The 19168-nt window shown below is 34.4% G+C and overlaps 1 protein-coding gene across 9 annotated transcripts in view; it reads right to left on the bottom strand.

Moving 5' to 3' along the window:
* Positions 1-484: 484 nt before the first annotated feature.
* Positions 485-19168, bottom strand: part of NR2C2 (nuclear receptor subfamily 2 group C member 2) — a 42383-nt gene continuing 23699 nt past the window's right edge. For 7 of the 9 annotated variants that reach the window (XM_027467814.3, XM_027467810.3, XM_027467812.3 and 4 more), the window contains 8 exons: positions 18665-18758; positions 18114-18247; positions 16493-16670; positions 15406-15527; positions 14768-14907; positions 13249-13386; positions 12268-12373; positions 485-9870 (listed from right to left, as the gene is read on the bottom strand). In XM_027467814.3, the coding sequence (XP_027323615.1) occupies positions 9696-9870; positions 12268-12373; positions 13249-13386; positions 14768-14907; positions 15406-15527; positions 16493-16670; positions 18114-18247; positions 18665-18758 (1087 nt within the window). In that variant the 3' untranslated portion in view covers positions 485-9695. The remainder of the gene's footprint in view (positions 9871-12267; positions 12374-13248; positions 13387-14767; positions 14908-15405; positions 15528-16492; positions 16671-18113; positions 18248-18664; positions 18759-19168) is intronic. The other 2 variants (XR_011812615.1, XM_072044579.1) reach the window with 2 other exon arrangements.

Here is a 19168-nt window from a genome sequence, read left to right as displayed (position 1 = left end):
TGAAGCCTAAAATCATTTTAGCCTCATTTTTGCTAAATGAAAACGCCTGAAGTTGTAGAGTTCCTAATTGCAGAAAACAAGAACTGAAATTAACCATCTTCTCTATAAAAATAGATGTAAAAGATATGGTGCATCTCAACCACATCATAAATAACATTAAGGATGTGTTTACCAGTTGGAAGAGTTCAACTTCATTGTCTTTGCTACAAAGTGTGTTTGAAGGGAACTAAAATCCAACACACACTGCACTAATTTAAAATCCAGGGAAGCAGAAAGCAAGTAACAGATGAGAGTAGTATCTGTTAATAGCTATTTTCTCAATTAAAAAAAAAAAAAAGAGAGAAATGCAGAAAGCTGAAGAAGATGAACTAAAGCTTTTAGGAAAAAGTCCTTCTCAGCTTGTTCACCGTGAAGGGAAATTTCTGTTCCTATTGAGTACTGGACTTAGACACCTAATGTTTAAGAAATTCAGTGAACTTATGAATAAAAATCAAGAATGCATTTTTATCTGTAATTCACTTTAATAGTATAAACCTCATTTAGGTAGTAGTATTAAGCCACAACAATATAATGCCACATTTAAACAGCATTTAATAAAATGCATAAGCTAAATCATGCACTGCAATACTCTATATACAAACACAACAATGCAAATTCCTCTTCATGACTGAAGACATTGATTAGATATAAAATTCAGATAAAAAAATCATGCTATTATTTTAATATGCTATTACACATACAATGTTGATTCCACAAAAGTAGCTGTGATAAATGAGTAACTCTTGTGAGGTTTGAATCTGAAATTAAAATATAATAGCATAAACAATAGCTTTCTAGAGGATAGTAAGCAGAGACTTCCAGAAAATATCCCACGGAATTAAAATTAGATAATTCCTTTTATAAAAATGGGATTTTTTATTTTTTTTTTTTAATAAGAACTCAGAGCTCCCTGGTAAGCCTATGCCAAATAGATACAACACTTACACAATGTGCAGTTTCTCAGTTACAAATCTGAACACTGGCTTGCAATGTATTTTAGAGTACAGATTAATTATGAAAAAATATTCCCACCTTTTACCTTAATTCAATTTATGATAAAACATGTAAGCAATGTTTCCTTCTTAAAGAATTCCCTTTTAATTGAAATTTATTCGATCTTACTTTCAACCCAAAGTCATAGAAAATATATTAAAATGGACCTGTGCCTTCTTGTCATTTATCTAAAATCATTAAAAAATGATGTACAAGAAGCTGATTATTCAGGGGAGTTAGATACCTGGCAATAGGTGTGCTTCTTAGACTTTTGCTTTCTGACATCAAATAGAGAAAGTTGATTTCACGTTACACAGTTTCTGTAGAATACAACAACATAGCACCACTTAAATTTGAGTGTATGTTGCCCTTCAGAATAAAAACAACTCAAAACATATATAAAACAAGTTTGCAGTTTTAAAATATGCTCTTTTTATAAATCCACAATTGATTTATTTTTTAAACAGATTCAGTCCAGATCAATACCTCAATCCACTTTCTAATCTTTAAGATTTTACTGCAGCACAATGACACAAACAGACATTCAGGTTTCCATTCAGCCCTTAAGGAGGAAAGTAAACATTATTCAAACCACACTGATTGTCATGACACCAATGAAGGACCATCTGTCACAGAAATTCCTGCCATTAATTTAGTTTTCCTGCTGATCATCTCAGAAAAATGGCTTGAAATATTAAAGAATGATGTTTTACAGGTTCTATATTTAAAACAAAAGCATACAAACAAATGCTTTCTAACAATATATTAAGAAACAAGAGAACATTCTTAGCATTCTTCATAGCAGAGATTTTACACGCAGAGGGCCTGACTTTGAAAGAAGCTTGTGCTTTACTTTAAGCATGCAAGAAACTCCCATTATTTTAATCAGTGTCTGCTCATCTGCTCAAAGTTAAACATGCACAAGTCTTCACCACGTTGAGCCTAAAAGGTGGAAATATATGCCCAGAAAATTCCACTTCACCTTTTCAATACAAGACATGCTGAACTACTCTAAGCAGTTTGTAAATTTTTTATTATTATTATTTTTACTAATATTAATATAATTACTTTTCTAAGTTTTCTATCCGAGTTCAAGTCATCAGAAGGGAAAAAGTACAAGAACAACTTACATTTTGATAATTTAAGTAGCTGAGTACTCCCTACAAGTAATACACTGTCTTATTGCAAGTCTATTCATTAATGCTCCATGTGCCCATCTCCCACTGTGAATGAGGGAAACTTGATACAGACACTAAGATCTGAAACTGCAGTCTGCAGAAAAGGATAGGACATGAAAATGGACATTAGCTTTGGCAACTAAACTACCTTTGTTTAGTTTAAGCTAGACAAAAAACAATACCTTTGGAAAGTGAATACACAATTGGACTGTGAAAATCCAATAAATCCAATGTTTTTACGTTTGCTAAGAAACAAACTGTGACCTCCCTCTTACTTCATTACCACTATGTGTAATTGCTTCACTGAACAGATGATATAGCCTTTGTTAATTAAGTTTAGTTTCATGTTATCATTAGCATAATATGTGTTTATTTGTTAAGTGGCATCCATTGCATCCTGTTTTGTGTGCTACAGTTCAACGATAAAGGCAATTTGGTTTTCTTTCAGTTAGCTACACCTATAGACTTGAAACAATCAATCTCTTAACAAGTTTCACTGTGGAAACAAACTTCACAAAAAAAAAAAAAAATTTCAGAAAGCTGACAGAGAATGAGTGAGCATATACTGAAATGTGAAAGTACTTTCTTTCTAGTCTTTTTAGTCATACATTTATTTTTAACAGACATTTTAGGTTCTATTTACTCTTCACTGGCTGACCTCACTCATCAAACATAAAAACGTAAAGGGAAAAACGTGAAAGACACAAGCTTCACTGAATTTATTTGTCAGTACTGAAAAGAAAATACCATATTCACCTGCTTTGGCAGTGGGGGTTGGACCCAGTGATCTCTTGAGGTCCCTTCCAACCCCTACAATTCCATGATATTCAAGCTGGGTTTAGAAAAAGGTGCAAAGCACCGAAATCATGGGGATTTACCTGCTTAAGCCAGGTTTAGTTTGTGCTAAGAAATGACAGCTAAGAAGCTCTGGGTTAGAAAATGAATGAAAAGTTTAACATAAAGAATATCATGAATACATGGCTACATATCTGTACATATATACATACACTGCACACTTTATATACACTGTACATCATGTATTTAGACAGATATAAACATATACATTCATACACACATACATACAACTATATACATAGGCATTAGCTGCTTGATTGAGTTTTAGTATTGAACATGAAGAAATGCACACCGGTGGGAGGCACAAAGTAAAGATGTGTAAAATAAATTCTTTAAAAAGAGAGGAAGAAGAACAGCATGAATTTAACAATATGCTATTTTCAAAGCATTCACGTAACTCAAGAGATAAAACAGACCATGGGAATCATGGAACATTATGACAGTATTATCTGTGATGAACTTAGCGTGATTTCACAACAAAAACCCAGTAATAAGGTAATTCTGGGGCTTGACGTTTTCCAAGCCTAATATATTTAGACTTACAGTATTTAAACTTTATGAAAAAAAATATTTTAGCTGCACCATTGGTACAATGTTCTAATATTTTTTTTTAGTACAAATTATTTCCCATATAATGTTGATAATATTAATGGGAGCAGAAGTAGGATTGTATCATTATCTAACAATAGGGCTTATGGCATCTTCAGTCAAACAGTAAGCCGGAACTTAATTCTGGAGACTTTACTGATAAACGACTCAGCAGCTTCAGAATTAGAAGGTGCAAAAAGCAAATGCATTTGCTCCCCTTTACCGCCCTCTTTTGTTATTTTTCATATAAAGCCTTTTTTCTTTTTTTTTTTTGAGTTGCTTTCTGACATTCAAAAATTCAGTAGAAGCTGACAATTTGTCCTTACTCTGCCCCCTTATGCTCGTCTAAGGGGTGAAACATGGCCTCATTTTGCTGATTCCACCTGGATATATGGAGGTATCAGGCCTGCAGATGTTGTGTGCTGCTGCCACAACAGGCCCATGTTTATCATCAGAGCAAGCCATCACAACAGCTGTAACATTGTTGTATGGCAAGAATGACAAACTACTGGGACAGATGGGAACCTACTTGTTCGCCTGATGTTTCTGCTTTTTCACTTGTGGCAACAGCAGAAGAAAAAAAGAATCAACCTGCCTGCTTTTGTGCTCTAAAGAATAAACAAAGGAGAGGGGAGAGAGATCAAATAGAAATTTATTTATTTATTTGCTAGGGGTGTGATCCTGTACATATTTACTGGTACGCCTGTTCTTTCCTCACTAAGCAGTGTTCAAATGACTGTGCACTTACATGTACATAATTTATAGGCATCTGAAGAAAACTACAGTTAGCAGCAGTTAAAGCCAAGAACAACTACAATGTTTCGCTTTTACTTTATAGGTGCCTTAAATGCTGTGGAACTGAGCACTGATTCTATCACAACTCAGAGTTTAGTTTTTTGAAACACTTGCTGGAAGCATATGTCTGACTGACCTACCAGTTCTACTGCTCACATCACACAACTGAAACAGGGCCCCCTCAATGGTACTGTTATTGCAGAAAGCTGCTTTGATCACTGCTTCTTTACTACAGTCTTCAGCCTAATAAATTCCTTTTTATTGGCTAAACTATATTCCTGATACCCTTTCTACTCATACTGTTTAGTGCTTTTTAAAATTATCGCTTGCTTATTAAACAACAGGTAATTGGGGAAGAATCCCAACTATCCTCTTAATTGGAATGGACAGGGAAACGCACTAGCATCTTCAGTATCTTGAATGAACTCATTTGGGAACCTGTAATAATCCTGTGTATTACACATAACAATGGAAAACACTGAAGTGTTTCACAGTCTCTACCAAAGAAGTGGCACCCTCAGGAGACTGATTTGGCCTGGAAGCTGAGCCCTGACTTGTTTTCCCTGTTACACCTTAAAATATGCCCTTTGCTGAAGGGTACTATAATGAGAATGCAGAGGCAGCTGTTTTCAGCATAGAAATCTCAAGTCAGTGCTATTCACTGGAGGCCTTAGGGCTGCCCAAAGGGCCAAGTACTTCAGAAATGACAGCAAAAAGATTTAGTAACTGATACCAAGTAATCACCAGTGACCAACAATAGTTTCCCATCTTCCCATTTCAGAGTACTCTGAAATCTGAACCTTTTTAATAACATAACATTTTATGGCAGCTAAAATAGAGGATTGTTTGAAGGATTTCTCTTAAAATTATTGGAGATGATTATTTCCTTCTCTACCAGTTTTGCACTAGAATAGCTCCACTGGCACCAAAAGCATTGTATTTAATTTACAACAAATGTAAATCGGCAGAGATGACTTTTGCGTGTGGTCTTAGTCCTGCATCCCATTAGTTCAATGTAAGTAAATTAGTGTACATTTTTGCCTTTGTAACAAAAGCAATGATTATTACAAAGGTAAACCCAAAGGCTCCTACACTATTATTGCTCATTCATCTTTTTTATCTACAAGATCCAAATCCAGTTCCTTCTCAAGAGTCCTCGCACCAGTCAGTACAGAATTTTAACATTTATATGAAGGAACTATTACCAACATACATATGTAATCAAGTTCAGATAGATCTAATTAGATAGTTTATCAGTATTTTTCTACCTAGTTAAAATATTTTCATTTTAACAGCAATGGAAACAGGACCTAGAAGATTCTGAACAGTATATTTTAGGCACTATGTAGAGGTTCAGCAAGACACTATTTTTTTTTTTAGAATCACTTTCAGACTGTGATCCTTTGAGCCCTATTTCTGTAAATGTAACTTTGGCTTGAAATTAGGCCTTTATGAAAATAAGCTATTTCCATACTTAAAAATCAAGAAATATTTTTTCCAAAAATGTATGACAATAATTTAAAAAATCCTGCTCCATATTCACAAGCAAAAAGTTCACACTTGTCAAGAAGACACAAAGTAAAAAGTCATTTAAAAGCAAAGTTAATGAGATTAGTCTGTGAGTGTTTTCCAGTCACTGGCAAACTCAGATATGACAAGAACTACATTAGCCTTGTAGTATTTTTTGCAGTAGTAATAACCTCTTCCTTATATAACATAGTTGGATTATATGGGATCAGAATTTATTATGCAGCCAAACTGCAAACTAGATAACAATCATGCAAAGATGATTTAAGACTCTTAAGCTTGCACCTGGAACACATCTGTTATTCTGCTTTCACTATGTCAGAGTGGCCTGAAAGCCCAACTACTTCAAGAGGTTGCAAATAGTGCCAAAGGTTAACATAGAGCAGGAACAATTTCATGAGACCAATTTTCCTCAGCTGTGCCCTTTTGCTGTCACTAGCAAGCAACACCTAAACTGGTGGCAGAAAACCTCTTTGTTGGTTCTGTGTCTCTGGAACATCTGTTTTCTGTTAATGGACAGGTAAGGGAAGGACAAACATTTATTTCAATATTAAATAAAATAGCTTCACTGACAGATTACACTTTAAATTTAGTGCAACTACACTGGAGAAGATGGTTTATAGTTTCATATGGCAGTGACTGCTTTCAATGGCTCATTCACATGCCAAACCTCATTTTTGTGTCAGCCCTTTGAGCAGCATGTGAGGAGAAAGTGTTAGGTTACTCATCACAACTATTTTAGAATTTATAGTTTTTGCCTATTTGAATGTTAACATTTTAGAATCTGAATATTATATAACCTACCATCTGCTGTCCCAATTTCTACAAAACAAACTTATTCTTAGAATCAGAACAGTGTATAGTTGGAGAATGTACATATTCATTAATGGCATAAGGACTAAATTATATTGGTTCTGACTAATGTAAGTCTGCAAATCGTGCTGATGATGCTACACAAATTATTATTTTAGGTGATTATCAGAATCTTTTGTATGTAACTGTTTGATTCTATCAATTAAATGCACACATGATAAATAAACCCTAGATATGTGTTGCACTTTGGTAATTTCATTTACATAAATTGATGTTTTATCCTAGGTAAAATAGTGTTACAGTCCAAGGATCTATTTGTAGAGTAAGGGAATAACAGAGACATATCAAGGATATCATTATGTGGCCTTGCATTTGTAGGGAGTGTAGTTTATTTGTAAACAGAGCTGCATGGTATTTCTGATTTTGATCTACAAATGTTATGCAATGCATACATTTTAAGTTTTACTTCACGTGATCCCTCCATACACAAAAAACTATAGTGGGCTTTATTTCATTCCCTGAACAATTATGGTCACAGCACAAATAAGAAAAACGAAGAAAACAAATATTTGCACTGAAAATGGGACCCTTTGACTTTAAAAGCTGAAGTCAAAATAATGCTTGCCATGAAAAAATATCAGCTGTGTATTCAAATTTGGGGAAAAAAAAAATCAATGGCTATCTTTTGTGCTTAATTTTTTATTTTGTTCTTAACAATGCCTACTTAGTTGCCTGAATTATTATTATATTTACAAATTATTGAAGTAAAATTAAACTAAATTTTGTTTTTTTTAGTAAAAAAAAAAGTCACTTGTTCAATGTATTCCACTTTTATAACAATGACATAACCCTTTTCAAAAAAAAAATAAAAATCAAAACCAGCCACAACTCTTTCCAAGGTCAGTACTTCTGTTCTTGTTAAAGCCACAAATAGTTTTTATACCCTTAAAACAGGGAGTTTGTATCAGAAGTGCTGACACAATCACAGAATAAGTTATACTGAAATACAACAGCTAGTACAAAGTTTTGCATTCCAGTTGATTTAATGTTTAGGTTGCAGGCCTTCCATCACATTAAAAATATAAGAATGTCATTTGTTATAGCAAAAGCTGAGAGAAAAGCACAGTATTTTAGATCTCTGCATGTATATTAGTCTCCTTGTTACAACCTTTTGAGAACAGAAGGCTCTGAATGCTCTAATGATGGTCACTATACAAGACCTTAATGCATCCAGAAGTGAAATTTCTATAGCCTTAGCCACGTAGCACTCATGTCATAAAGAGCTATACAAATGTGAGCCTCCTAATGAGATTGAAGTATACCAGGTCAGAATCTTTAGTATATCAGAAGCCTCATCTAGAAACCCTTAAGACACAAACACCAACCTGTCTAGTGTTTCTAAATATGGACTACTACTGGAAGAAAAAAAAGCTGAATTCATCATTAGATTTTTGTAATATAAAAATATGTGAATACAAAACGCCTCTACCAAAAAAATCATTAAACTAATTAATGCCTTTAATATGCCAGGATCTGACAAAGGTATTAACCACTGTGACTTTTTTTTTTTAAAAAAAAAACTTTGATTACTTAAAATACTTAAGGTCAATAAGTTATACTAAAACAGAAGTAATGCTGGATGCATTACTTGCAGGCCAGTACTAGAAAACAGAGATACCTCATTACTTCAGACAGTTAAAAAAAGTTTTTAATTTAACACTCTATGGTGTATCAGTCATTAACTGCAATGATACATGAAAACGTAGATACTATCTATACTTCTGTTTGAAACTGATTCACAGGAAGGTTGAAAGCACTGCAGACTTGGAGCACTTCGTCATGGAAAGGGAGAGAAATGAAGTGAGAGCTTTATAATATACTGTTGCTGACAAACAGAGGTTCCCACTATTTCAGGTTTTAAATTTTATATTTGGCTGGATGACAAGAGTGTGCAGGAGTACAGAGAGGAATAAATTTGGGAATGCACAGAGCATACTCAAAGTGCATCACAGCTCTAACTGAAAATGAGTGTTCTTCCAGTTAATGACTGTCTTTCCCCACAGTTAAAAGGCTTCCTACTAGAATAACATTTATCGTGACTTTTGGGCTGAATAGAAACTTCAATGAATCTGAATAATTCACCACTACTGTGGCAAGAAATACTTTTTTTTTTCTCCTAGTTTGGGTAATTTCTGTAGCATGTAATAGTCACTATGGTCACACCATGCCATTAATTACAATGTCACTAACTTAACAATATAGTTCCATGTAATGTGGATATCTGATTTAAGAATCCACATTACTATTTAACGTATAACGTAAGATGGAGTGACTTTTTGTAGAATAAATGATTGTCTCCTGTAGCATTCTACATTTTCACATACATCGCTAGCATTTTGACTAAGGACACAAGTAATTTTTTTCATTCTCCCTACTCATAAGCAGGACATTGATGATATTACCGTTTCGGCGACAAGTGTTTACAAAGTGCTAGTATTACACCCTGGAAATTATTAGATATTAATTCCAAGGTTATTTTTAATATATACATACTGGTCATTTTTACTTTTAAAGTAATCTTATTACTAGTCTCTGATATTATAAAACTCTATTTTTAACCACTGGTAATTTCTAAATACAAAGCACATGAAAGTTATGTTCAGTAATTCTATAGCCTTTTGAATGAAAGGCATCCAAAATATTCCTTATGGTAGAAAAGGTCCTGTTAGCAGCTCTTTTAACAGCCATTTCAATTTTGTCAATGTTGGCACACAGACAAGGAGAAATCTGATAGGAAACGCGTAACAAGTTGGAAATATTTGTACATACCAAAATGCTATTCTTTTAACTTCTCAATTGTATGTTTTTATGAAAATTACTTTGATCCATCAAATTGTGTTGTTCCCACTACGCAGATGTGCCAGTTATTTGACCATTATATTCTGCTGTTTCCATTTTGAGAATGTAGGGGATTATGCTGTCAATTGGAACATTTCCAATGAGACCAGTAAAAAATAGTTCCTCAGTAATGCTAGAGCTCATCAGCCTAAGTGCTGGCAGGCGAACTAGAATCCGGGCTAACCTGAAAAAGAAATTGAGCTAATTATGAATACATAAAATGAGTTAAAAAAAAAAAAAAATACTGTGAGGCTAAAAAGATGTTTTTGTTTTTATTATTACTATAATTAATGAATGGGAGTAAAGAGGCTATCATATAAAGTAACATATAAAGAATTATTACTTTTTTTTATCCTGCAAGTGAAATGAAAAAGCTTCTGTCCTCAGAGGTTTCTCCAGTGAAAATGACGTATTAACGTACCAATACCTTTTGTAGATATAACATGTATGTACAAACATCGTTCTCCCAGTCTGCTTCTGAAATTCCCAACTCTGGAAACACTTCAGAGTTCAGGACTATGTTAAAAAAAGTAATATTCATAATGACTAACGCACTGACATTTCTACAACTTTAAGAGTAAAATGCTCAATTAAAATTGAAGCCATAAACAGCATGTTCCTCAGTTACCTAGCAACTTAATGAGAAGCCAGATAGTAAGGATGGGATTATGTTTTTATAAAAAGAAATTAGAGAATCTGTGTCTGATGAGAAAGTTAATTTGGAGGAATGTGCTGTTACTTATACATATTTCCAAGTGTTGTGCTTTTTTGTGTATTAGGATGTTAACAGACATCCAATATAATGAAGTGATCATATTGCACTTCTGGAGTTTCAATGCATTTTCCAATTTTAAATTTAGAACAACATTGGAAACATATCTGTTGTGTTTATATTGCAGATATACATTAAAATTGCCAAAACAAATTCCCTCAGCTGGAGGCATGAAATAGCAAGATTTAGGCAGCAGTGAACACAGGCCTTTAGAAAATGCTTGAATATCTATGGAGAAAAAAATATAAAGACCATTCTGCTAATATATCAGATCTTGTAAACTTCACGGAAATTTTTCAAAAAGACTGAAGACATGCTGCTATTCTGTGAAAATTGTAACACTTGTGCTTCTATCTCAATTTGTGCCAGCATTCACTTGCTCAGAAAAATCAGATTTGTACTCTAAATTTATCTAAGGATAAGCATGGGGGTATAAACAATAGAAAGTATTTGTGAAGCATGACTGTATTTTTTCTTACTGCAGAAGTCCACCTCTTTTGCACAAAAATCAGTGTTATTAAGCTGTACGTGGAAGAATAATGTGGGATCTAATGATATTTCCAAAGCAGAATTCCTATCTCCATTGCACCTAACTGGCAATACTGATGTCCCACGGTGTTAACTCCATAGGATCAGTGCAGAGACCTGTTTCTAAGATGGGAGAAGCTCTCTTTCAGAGGCATTTTTTTTTTTTTAAACGTTCAACAACCCTCAGACCTTGCTTAAATGTAAAGCTTTCACAGTAAAAGTGAAAGCTATCTCCTTGTAAAGAAAATAAGTTCTAAGATAGATTACTAGACAGAAGGTAGAATTTCCTTTGTAGTGCAGAAAATGATTACGTTGGTGAAATTTAAAAATAACACAGTTTTGATTAAGATGATTGGAAGTTAATTATTTCCAGCAAGTAATACACAGGAACAGTTAAGAGCTGACAAAACAAGTTACCTACTCTCAAAGAAAAGTTCCTGGAAATTTAACAAAAAAGAGAAAGTAAATAGGAAGTGAAAGTTTCCTATAACAGAAGCTTAAGAGTTGGTTAAGAATAGAGAACTGTTCCCCGTATGTAATCCTTAGTTTTCAAGGTCTCTAAGCTGATAATTTTAATACTTTTCTGCACATAGAACTTGAAAACGGTGATTATCATCCTTTAACCATATTATTATCTCAAAGCTTCTTGAACCAACTTGAAAAGAAAGAGGAAGTCTGAGTTAAAGAAGCTATTCTTGAGACTTCTAATACAGACAGTAAGTCTGTCTACTTTTCTAACCATGGCAATGAAACTCTCAAAACACAACAAAACACACCACCAAAACCAACACAACCCAATGCGAAAGGGCAAAATGATTCTGAAGTAAAAACCAGGTACACTTAGATTAGGTATAAGGAAGAAATTCTTTACTAAGAGGGTGGGGTGAGGCACTAAAACAGGTTACTTAAGAAGTTGTGGATGCCCCATCCCTGGAAGTGTTCAAGGCCGGACTTGATGGGGGCTTTGGGCAACCTTTTCTGGTGGAAGGTGTTATGAGGGGCTGGAAAGAGATGGTCTTTAGTGTCCCTTCCAATCCAAACCATTCTATGATTCCAAACACCAAAAATAGTTTAAGTGGAAGAAGCTAGACAGCTATTCTTGATTCTTCCTATCTTTCAACAAAACTGCTGCTTTTATCAACAAGATTCTGATTCTTTCACTTCAGTAGTCAAAAAAACAACACCAGATGTTAAAAAGGAAATAACATATCATGATGCTATTTTGTATTTTTGCCAGCTTCAGCTCACAACATTATTTTGGGTATTACAGAAAATAAATACCTATACGTATCTTCTGGATAAGTTTTTTGGACATAGTCCTGCAATTCCATCTGTGCTTTCTCCTGGAATTTTTCTATTTGGGTTGAACCGGTCAGACCAGGGTGATCTAAAGAAACAAAGCATTTATGTATGTTGATTGTTTCAGAAGAAATCTGAAAAATTAATCCCGTAGGTGTATACCAGGCAATACCTATGACAGTTTGTGTTTCTAACCCTGCTTTTTCAAATGTGTTTTCCTCTGTAATTTCAACCAACTATTGAGCAACATCTAGTTTTTTTTTTCTTGACATATCAACTTCTTTACGTTCCTGAGGCTGTCTTATGCTTTAATTCCTCCAGGCTCTTCTCCACAAAGATAGTGACATGATCAGAAAAACTGAAAATACCACACATCTGACTATACCCACATAGCTTCAGTGTTGTGTTCAAAGTTCTTCCCTTGAAATGAGACAGAGCTATCTTGAGTATGGAAAATTCATTGCTCCTCAGACTTGCATTAAAATCCTAATAAACTTAACCCTAATAATAGAATCTGCAGGAAATTTCCAAAAGCATATTTCAGGACAATAGTATCTTCCAATTAAATTCAAATTTTACTACAAAGATAAGGTCTACATCTAAACATCTTTTAAAGACTTCCAGGGATGGTGACTCCACCACTTCCCTGAGCAGCCTGTTCTACTTCACTAATATTGTCTGATAACTTAAATATTGGATCCCCAGCTGAAGATAATTGACAGTCTAGTCTCCTAAGGTAGGTTAACAAGAAATACCTGAGAGACTGAAGGTGAAAATAATATGAATTTGTTGCTCTAAAGTTATTTTTAAAAACACATTGTTTGTGATCAATTCTTATTGAATACTATTTTATCTATAGCTTAACAGAACAGCCTCATCTCAGGTCATTAGTCTTATAAATAATTACTAAAATGGTAACTTATGAATGTTTATTTAAAAATAGTTTGTTATGAAATTCCTTACCAGGGCTAAAGAGGACTATAGCTTTAAGGTATGCATATTCATATCCATCAATATCAATCTTGGCCATGCTGTTACAGAACTCCTGAAGTTTCCAAATGTGTTCCATGACTTGCTTTATTCTGTCTCCAGAAAGCTTATCTACAAAAAGATATTGTTTATTATTTCACGTGGGCTCAAGTACATCCAATATCTTAACCAACATCCTTTTATGAAAAAAGTAAAGTAACATTTCAAAGTAACTTGTCTCATTTGGTATTTAAAAAAACACTTAACACTGTAATTTGAGAAGGGCAAAGGAAATGACTGTTCTGTGAGATATATCAGATCTGTGACCTAGCTCCTCCATCACCTGCAGAATCCTGGGCTGTTTTGGATTGCTTGATTCCTATTTGCTGCATTCACCTAGGTATAAAAAGCAGTGCCACATCAGTTACAGTATATTATCAGGCTCTTTGTGCTTGTAGGGGTTTCTTTCCCAAAAGAATTTACAATTTTACAAATGTATCAAAGAAGGATTTATCATCTATTTCCGATATTCCTCTTGGAAAAATATTTTCAAATTTCTGTGGTAATTCATTTTTATGTAGATGTAAGTATGCTTTTATTTTAGTCCTTCTCTTCTGGTAAGAAAAGGATGGATACCTGCATAAATTATGCAATTTTCTATCACTTGGCCATTACATCTATATTCTGCTGTTCTCTTTCTGAAATTAAAAATACACTATATTCGCAGAGTTTAAAGCTGCTAGTATTGTGGGTTTTTATCTTATTAAAAGTGAAAAATTATTCTCAATCTAATTGACTCTGATAGGGAGCAACCTTAAAGAAAAGGAAAGAAAAAAGGAAAGCAGCCATAACAGATTATTGTTTGTTCTAGATATAGTCATCATTAATACAGGCCAACACTGAACTCAAAAATAGAATTACATAAATCTTCATGAAAGTGTCAAGAAAATAGGTTGTTTAATGCTTCAAGGGGAACTTCAAAATACAGTAATCATTACTGTATTATAGTAGTATACAACAAAATGGTTACACTTATAAGAATACACTTGTGATACTTGGCAAATGCTACAGTTTTACACTGTAGAGAGATGAAAAACTCTGGAAGGAATAAAGCTCAGTTGTGGTTCAGGAGAAGGCTTGATTATTCTAAGGCAAAAAAAAATGTTTACATCTAGATGGGAGGAAAGCTCTGTGAACGAACTATAATTTTAGGATATGCTTGTCTTTCTCTATACTGCTAGTCATATGTTGAAATGGGGAGGAGAAAAAGGCTTTATATCCTCCAGACGTATCCTTTCTTTTAAGAACACCTTTATCTCACTGAGATATCTCTGAGGTCACAGCGCAACAGATCAGAGGAAAAGTAATCATGCAAGAGGCAGCTTCTTCTTTCCCTGGATCCTGGAGAACAGTTCTGCTATCAACTAGAAAACACCTTGTGAGAAATGTTCTTCAAATTCCAGTTTGTAGCCCTGTAATGAGTATGTATAAGAACAACACACTGAATACATACCTTCCTGTATGCTGTTCTGGAGATGGTTAACAATAGCTGCTAGGATAGTAGACAGACTCATCACCTGTGCACACTGTGCCAGGCCTAAGGTAAACAGCTCATTCCAGCAGGCACGCACAAGGCTTGTATTACAATCCTGCCTATTAATAACACAGAATCAAACAACGGTAGCTAGTCTTCGTGTTAGGTTAGTATTACCCTGCATACAGTTACATTGATTATAACAATTAGCAATAAAGATTAACATACTCCAAACCACTCTATTAAAAGGCATATATCAGCATATGACAAGTATTCCAAAAAGCAAGAATAGACCAACTACATGAAACCATTTCAGGTTATCTGTAAAATGGTGCTCATTGGTTCTTTAATGAGACTTATTTCTACCAATTAAATGCTTGCTTTGGATTCAGCTTTAGCTTCCATAACAGTAGTAACATCAGATATGGTAGTTATCATCTTGGCAAAGATGGCAATCTTTTACTTTATTCTTCAAAAAAGAATATTGCACAGCCTTCACACATTTTAAAGAATTCATTAAAAATTAAATAAATTTAGTTGTTTAAAAATTGAAGCGTTGAGATCAGTGCTTTCATTAATTGGAAAGCAAATTGTTCAGCAGTATAACGTCCATTTACCCAAGTGCTTGAAACGCAGGTATGGATCTAGCCCAGTGCATAGACAGGAAAAGTAGTCGTGATGCTGACTCACAGATGTAGTGTACATTAAGGTACTCTGGCATTGGACTGGGCATTGTCAACTGCAAAACAATAAAAGCATGTACAGTTAGGGCATAAAATAAATTATTATCACTGAAACAACCAGTGAAAACATTCAAACCACTTTCATTGTCTGTCATAATGCAACTGCATAACAAGAAACTGTCAAAGTAAAACTTTACTAAGCAACTCATTACTACTGCTGAGAGTGCAAAACAAGGATAGAAAGCAAGATTAGAAATAATGTGGGAAAGAGCTCAAATGTTTCTTTTTGAAAAGTTTTAATTTTCATGTAATAACAGTTAAATCTATACATTTAATTGTTTGGTAGAATGTTAAGTAGCATCACAGTACTATGAAACTATCTTCTAAAACTTCTTTTAAAAGAAGTAAAACAAAAATCTAAAATGGGAATCATACAGTAGGAATCTACAATCACAAAACTCCATTAATGGGAATAAGCAGGTTATAATTATGATTATCGTTCAACTACATTAAGTATTGCTATTTTAAGCTTTTTAATTCTTTAAACAGTGCAATGTGATACCAGCAAGATGAACACCCTCATTATTTATCTCAAAATTTTCATCAACATGTTCTTGTTTGAGTTGTGTAATTGAAGCAAACTAGGAAGGCCATGTAGCCTCTCTTAATATGAAAAAGCCTCTTAGATGAAAGTTCGACATTCCCTAGAATTATAAATGAACAAAGCAAGACATAATACTATATGGATGATATGGAAAGTGATCATCAATGGCACTGGGAAGTGAAAGAAGTTTTAAAGCATCCTGATGTCGAGGAAAGAGTCTTATGAAATAGTATCTATACGCTTCAGATAGAGCTTGCGAGAGTGAAAAAAGCATTAGATGCTAACACCAGCATGCTAAACCAGGTGTTCTAGATTGTTATATTTAATTTTGCAAATATAAAGAAGACGTGGTAAACTCATTTTGGGTTATATCTTTTATGTCAGCTTGTTTAGTAAGACATTTCGAGATACATATACCTTAAATGTGACATGTGTATCTGTAAGTAGGGGTCCTTCCACTTCAATAATTGGTGTTGACTGATCTCTACTGATTACATGAATATTCCCTCCTCCTGTAGGATCCATCCCATCTGCCAAGTTATGAGCAGCTGTACCATCTGTGGTATTAAGTGCTTTAGCCAAAGTATCAAATGCTCTGCAAAAAGAAGTAATAGACAGTGAAAAAGCCTTTAAAAATTTCAGAGTACTGGTCATATAAAACACTGTGAAGCATTTCCAACTCAGTATACAGGAACCATGAAGATACCAAGCTAGATTTTTCATTACAACCTGGTTCCTTTGTACTGCTCGGACATTATACAGGGACTGCCCACATATAGCTGATAAAAGACTTTACCTGTAAGGGGGGAATTTTTTACTACTATAAAGCCTGTTTTAATTGTCTTATACTAGTATTTGTACTAGTAAATGGGATTCTTCCTCTTACTGTTCACTACCTGCTTCTTCTCACCTTGGAAATTTATAATAGATTATGTGAAACCTCACAAAGCCCAGGTGCACTCTAGAGAACACCCTGCAGTCCCTATTGCTACTAATCCATTCTTTGGAACAACAGAGAATGCAGTGATCTCCTTCTAAACAGCATGCCTTGATTTCCTTCCCCTTAAGACAAGATATGGACATACTCTTGATTAAACACTTAAACGCCTCTTAAAAATCTACCTGAAAGACACTGGACAGTTTTGAGGCCCAATATTTTTCAAATTTCACTATAAGACCAATGCATGTTTTCCTTCAAAAAACAAAACAAGCAAACAACACCCCCCCAACACCTCCCCCAAAACAAACAACACAAAACCACAAACACCATCACCCTAATGCTAAAAATCTCAAGCCTTGCTGGAAACTTTGACATTCTGTGTTGGTTTTCATCACTAATAATGACAACAGTCTTCAAATTCCTTCTAAACATTAAACAAGGTGTTTACTAATCTTAGTTTTACATTTTTCCTACATTACCAAAAGGTATTTTGGCAGTACAACACAGAGAACGCAGCAGTAATACAGACTGTCAAGGAGTAGATCTAAGGGCAATGAACACTTCACAGGAGAAACTTCCATACAATAAGCCTATTAAATACTGCAGTACCAAAGTATTACTATTTTCAGAGTCAGTCAAGTTTACGAACTAGTCATTTATTCAAGCATTGGAAAAGGCTACCTACATAAGTTGTGGAGTCCCTGTCCCTGAAGAGATATTTAAGAGATGCATGAACATGGCACTGAGGGACATGGTTTAGTGGTGGGACTCAGTAGGTCTGGTTGATGGCTGGACTTCATGAACTCGGTGGTCTTTTCCAAAGCAGATGATTCTATGATTACTTTTCTTAGCATGAAATCTGGTTTAGCCGTATTATAACTACAGTTATAACACAAGATACAGCTCTTCCCAAGAGGACTACAGGCTGAAGACAACAGCCAAGCTTGGATTTCCAAATAATTGGTTTTGCATTTCAAAGTACTGGGCAATCTCTACTGTATTTGATGTCACAATGCCAAATTACATGGATGAATGAGTCTTAAGTGTGCACTATACAGAATACAAACTGCTAAATAAGATGCAAATATAAATGCATACCGTGTAATCTCACTTGCAGATTGCTCTTCTTGTTGAATTTCAGAAGTATCTCCATTATTTAGTGACTCACTGAGGTTAGCAAGAGATGTTACAACATTTGCTAGTGTTCCTAAAGCACCCTGGCTTGTCTCAGCCTAAACAAGAAGAACCGTATTAGTGGGTAAGAATTATAGGTGACATATCATACATGTATTTTCCCCCATTCTTAATCTTTGTGTTCTTCTTCCCTTATGTACTTTTCCTTTCCTTTCCCTGAAACACCTACAGAAAGAACAATGGATCACATTTGACTCACAATGATCTTTTAACCTTACTCTGATCATCAATCTTAACCTCTTCTGGCATATCATGTGGGGAATAGCTATGGCATTAATATGCCTGTGAAAAGAAATCACATCCCTGTTGATCAGCTTATTACCTGCGTTCCTACAGATCTTTAGACTCACCCCAACCTTATCCTATCAAGAGCAAGAATGCTTTGCATCTATGTACACAGCTAAAATAATCTATATGTGTAGATATGTTCAGAACTTAACTGAAAGCATCCATACCTTGGAGTCAGCAGCTAGGAGGACTGTACCATCATCCCTGATCAAAGGCTGTTGAATATTCACAAGCATTCCTGGATCAAGAAGACCTGCTGACCTGTTGAAAACCATAAGGCATCTGACAGTTAATAGTGGTTTGTATTAATCAGAAAAATATGTAACAACTCACGTCAGAATAAAACAATTACAATTTTTTAAATTTGCAATTTAATGAAACTCAGGATTTTTCATCAGAATTTTAGCCTTTCTGAAACTGCTTCCAAAATGTAGCTTGAAAGACAGGAACACATTTTCATTTCCTGTGCAAAAGCAGTGACAACTTCCCAAAGGAGATATCCTCTCATTTGCTTTTGTCACTGGTTTATTCTGTCTTATGAAAGCTGTTGTCTTCTCATAACTTCAGAAACCACATAGCAGATCTAAAGTTATGCCTTAGAGTTGCAGAAGGCGTAACTGTGCATTCCAAGTTAGATGGACAGCACTAAATAAAAAAAAAAAGTTGAGTCA

The sequence above is a fragment of the Anas platyrhynchos genome, chromosome 13, assembly GCF_047663525.1.
Source record: "Anas platyrhynchos isolate ZD024472 breed Pekin duck chromosome 13, IASCAAS_PekinDuck_T2T, whole genome shotgun sequence".
NCBI lineage: Eukaryota > Metazoa > Chordata > Aves > Anseriformes > Anatidae > Anas > Anas platyrhynchos.
The sequence above is the reverse complement of the archived record's forward strand: the minus strand, read 5'-3'. Positions and strand labels throughout refer to the sequence as shown.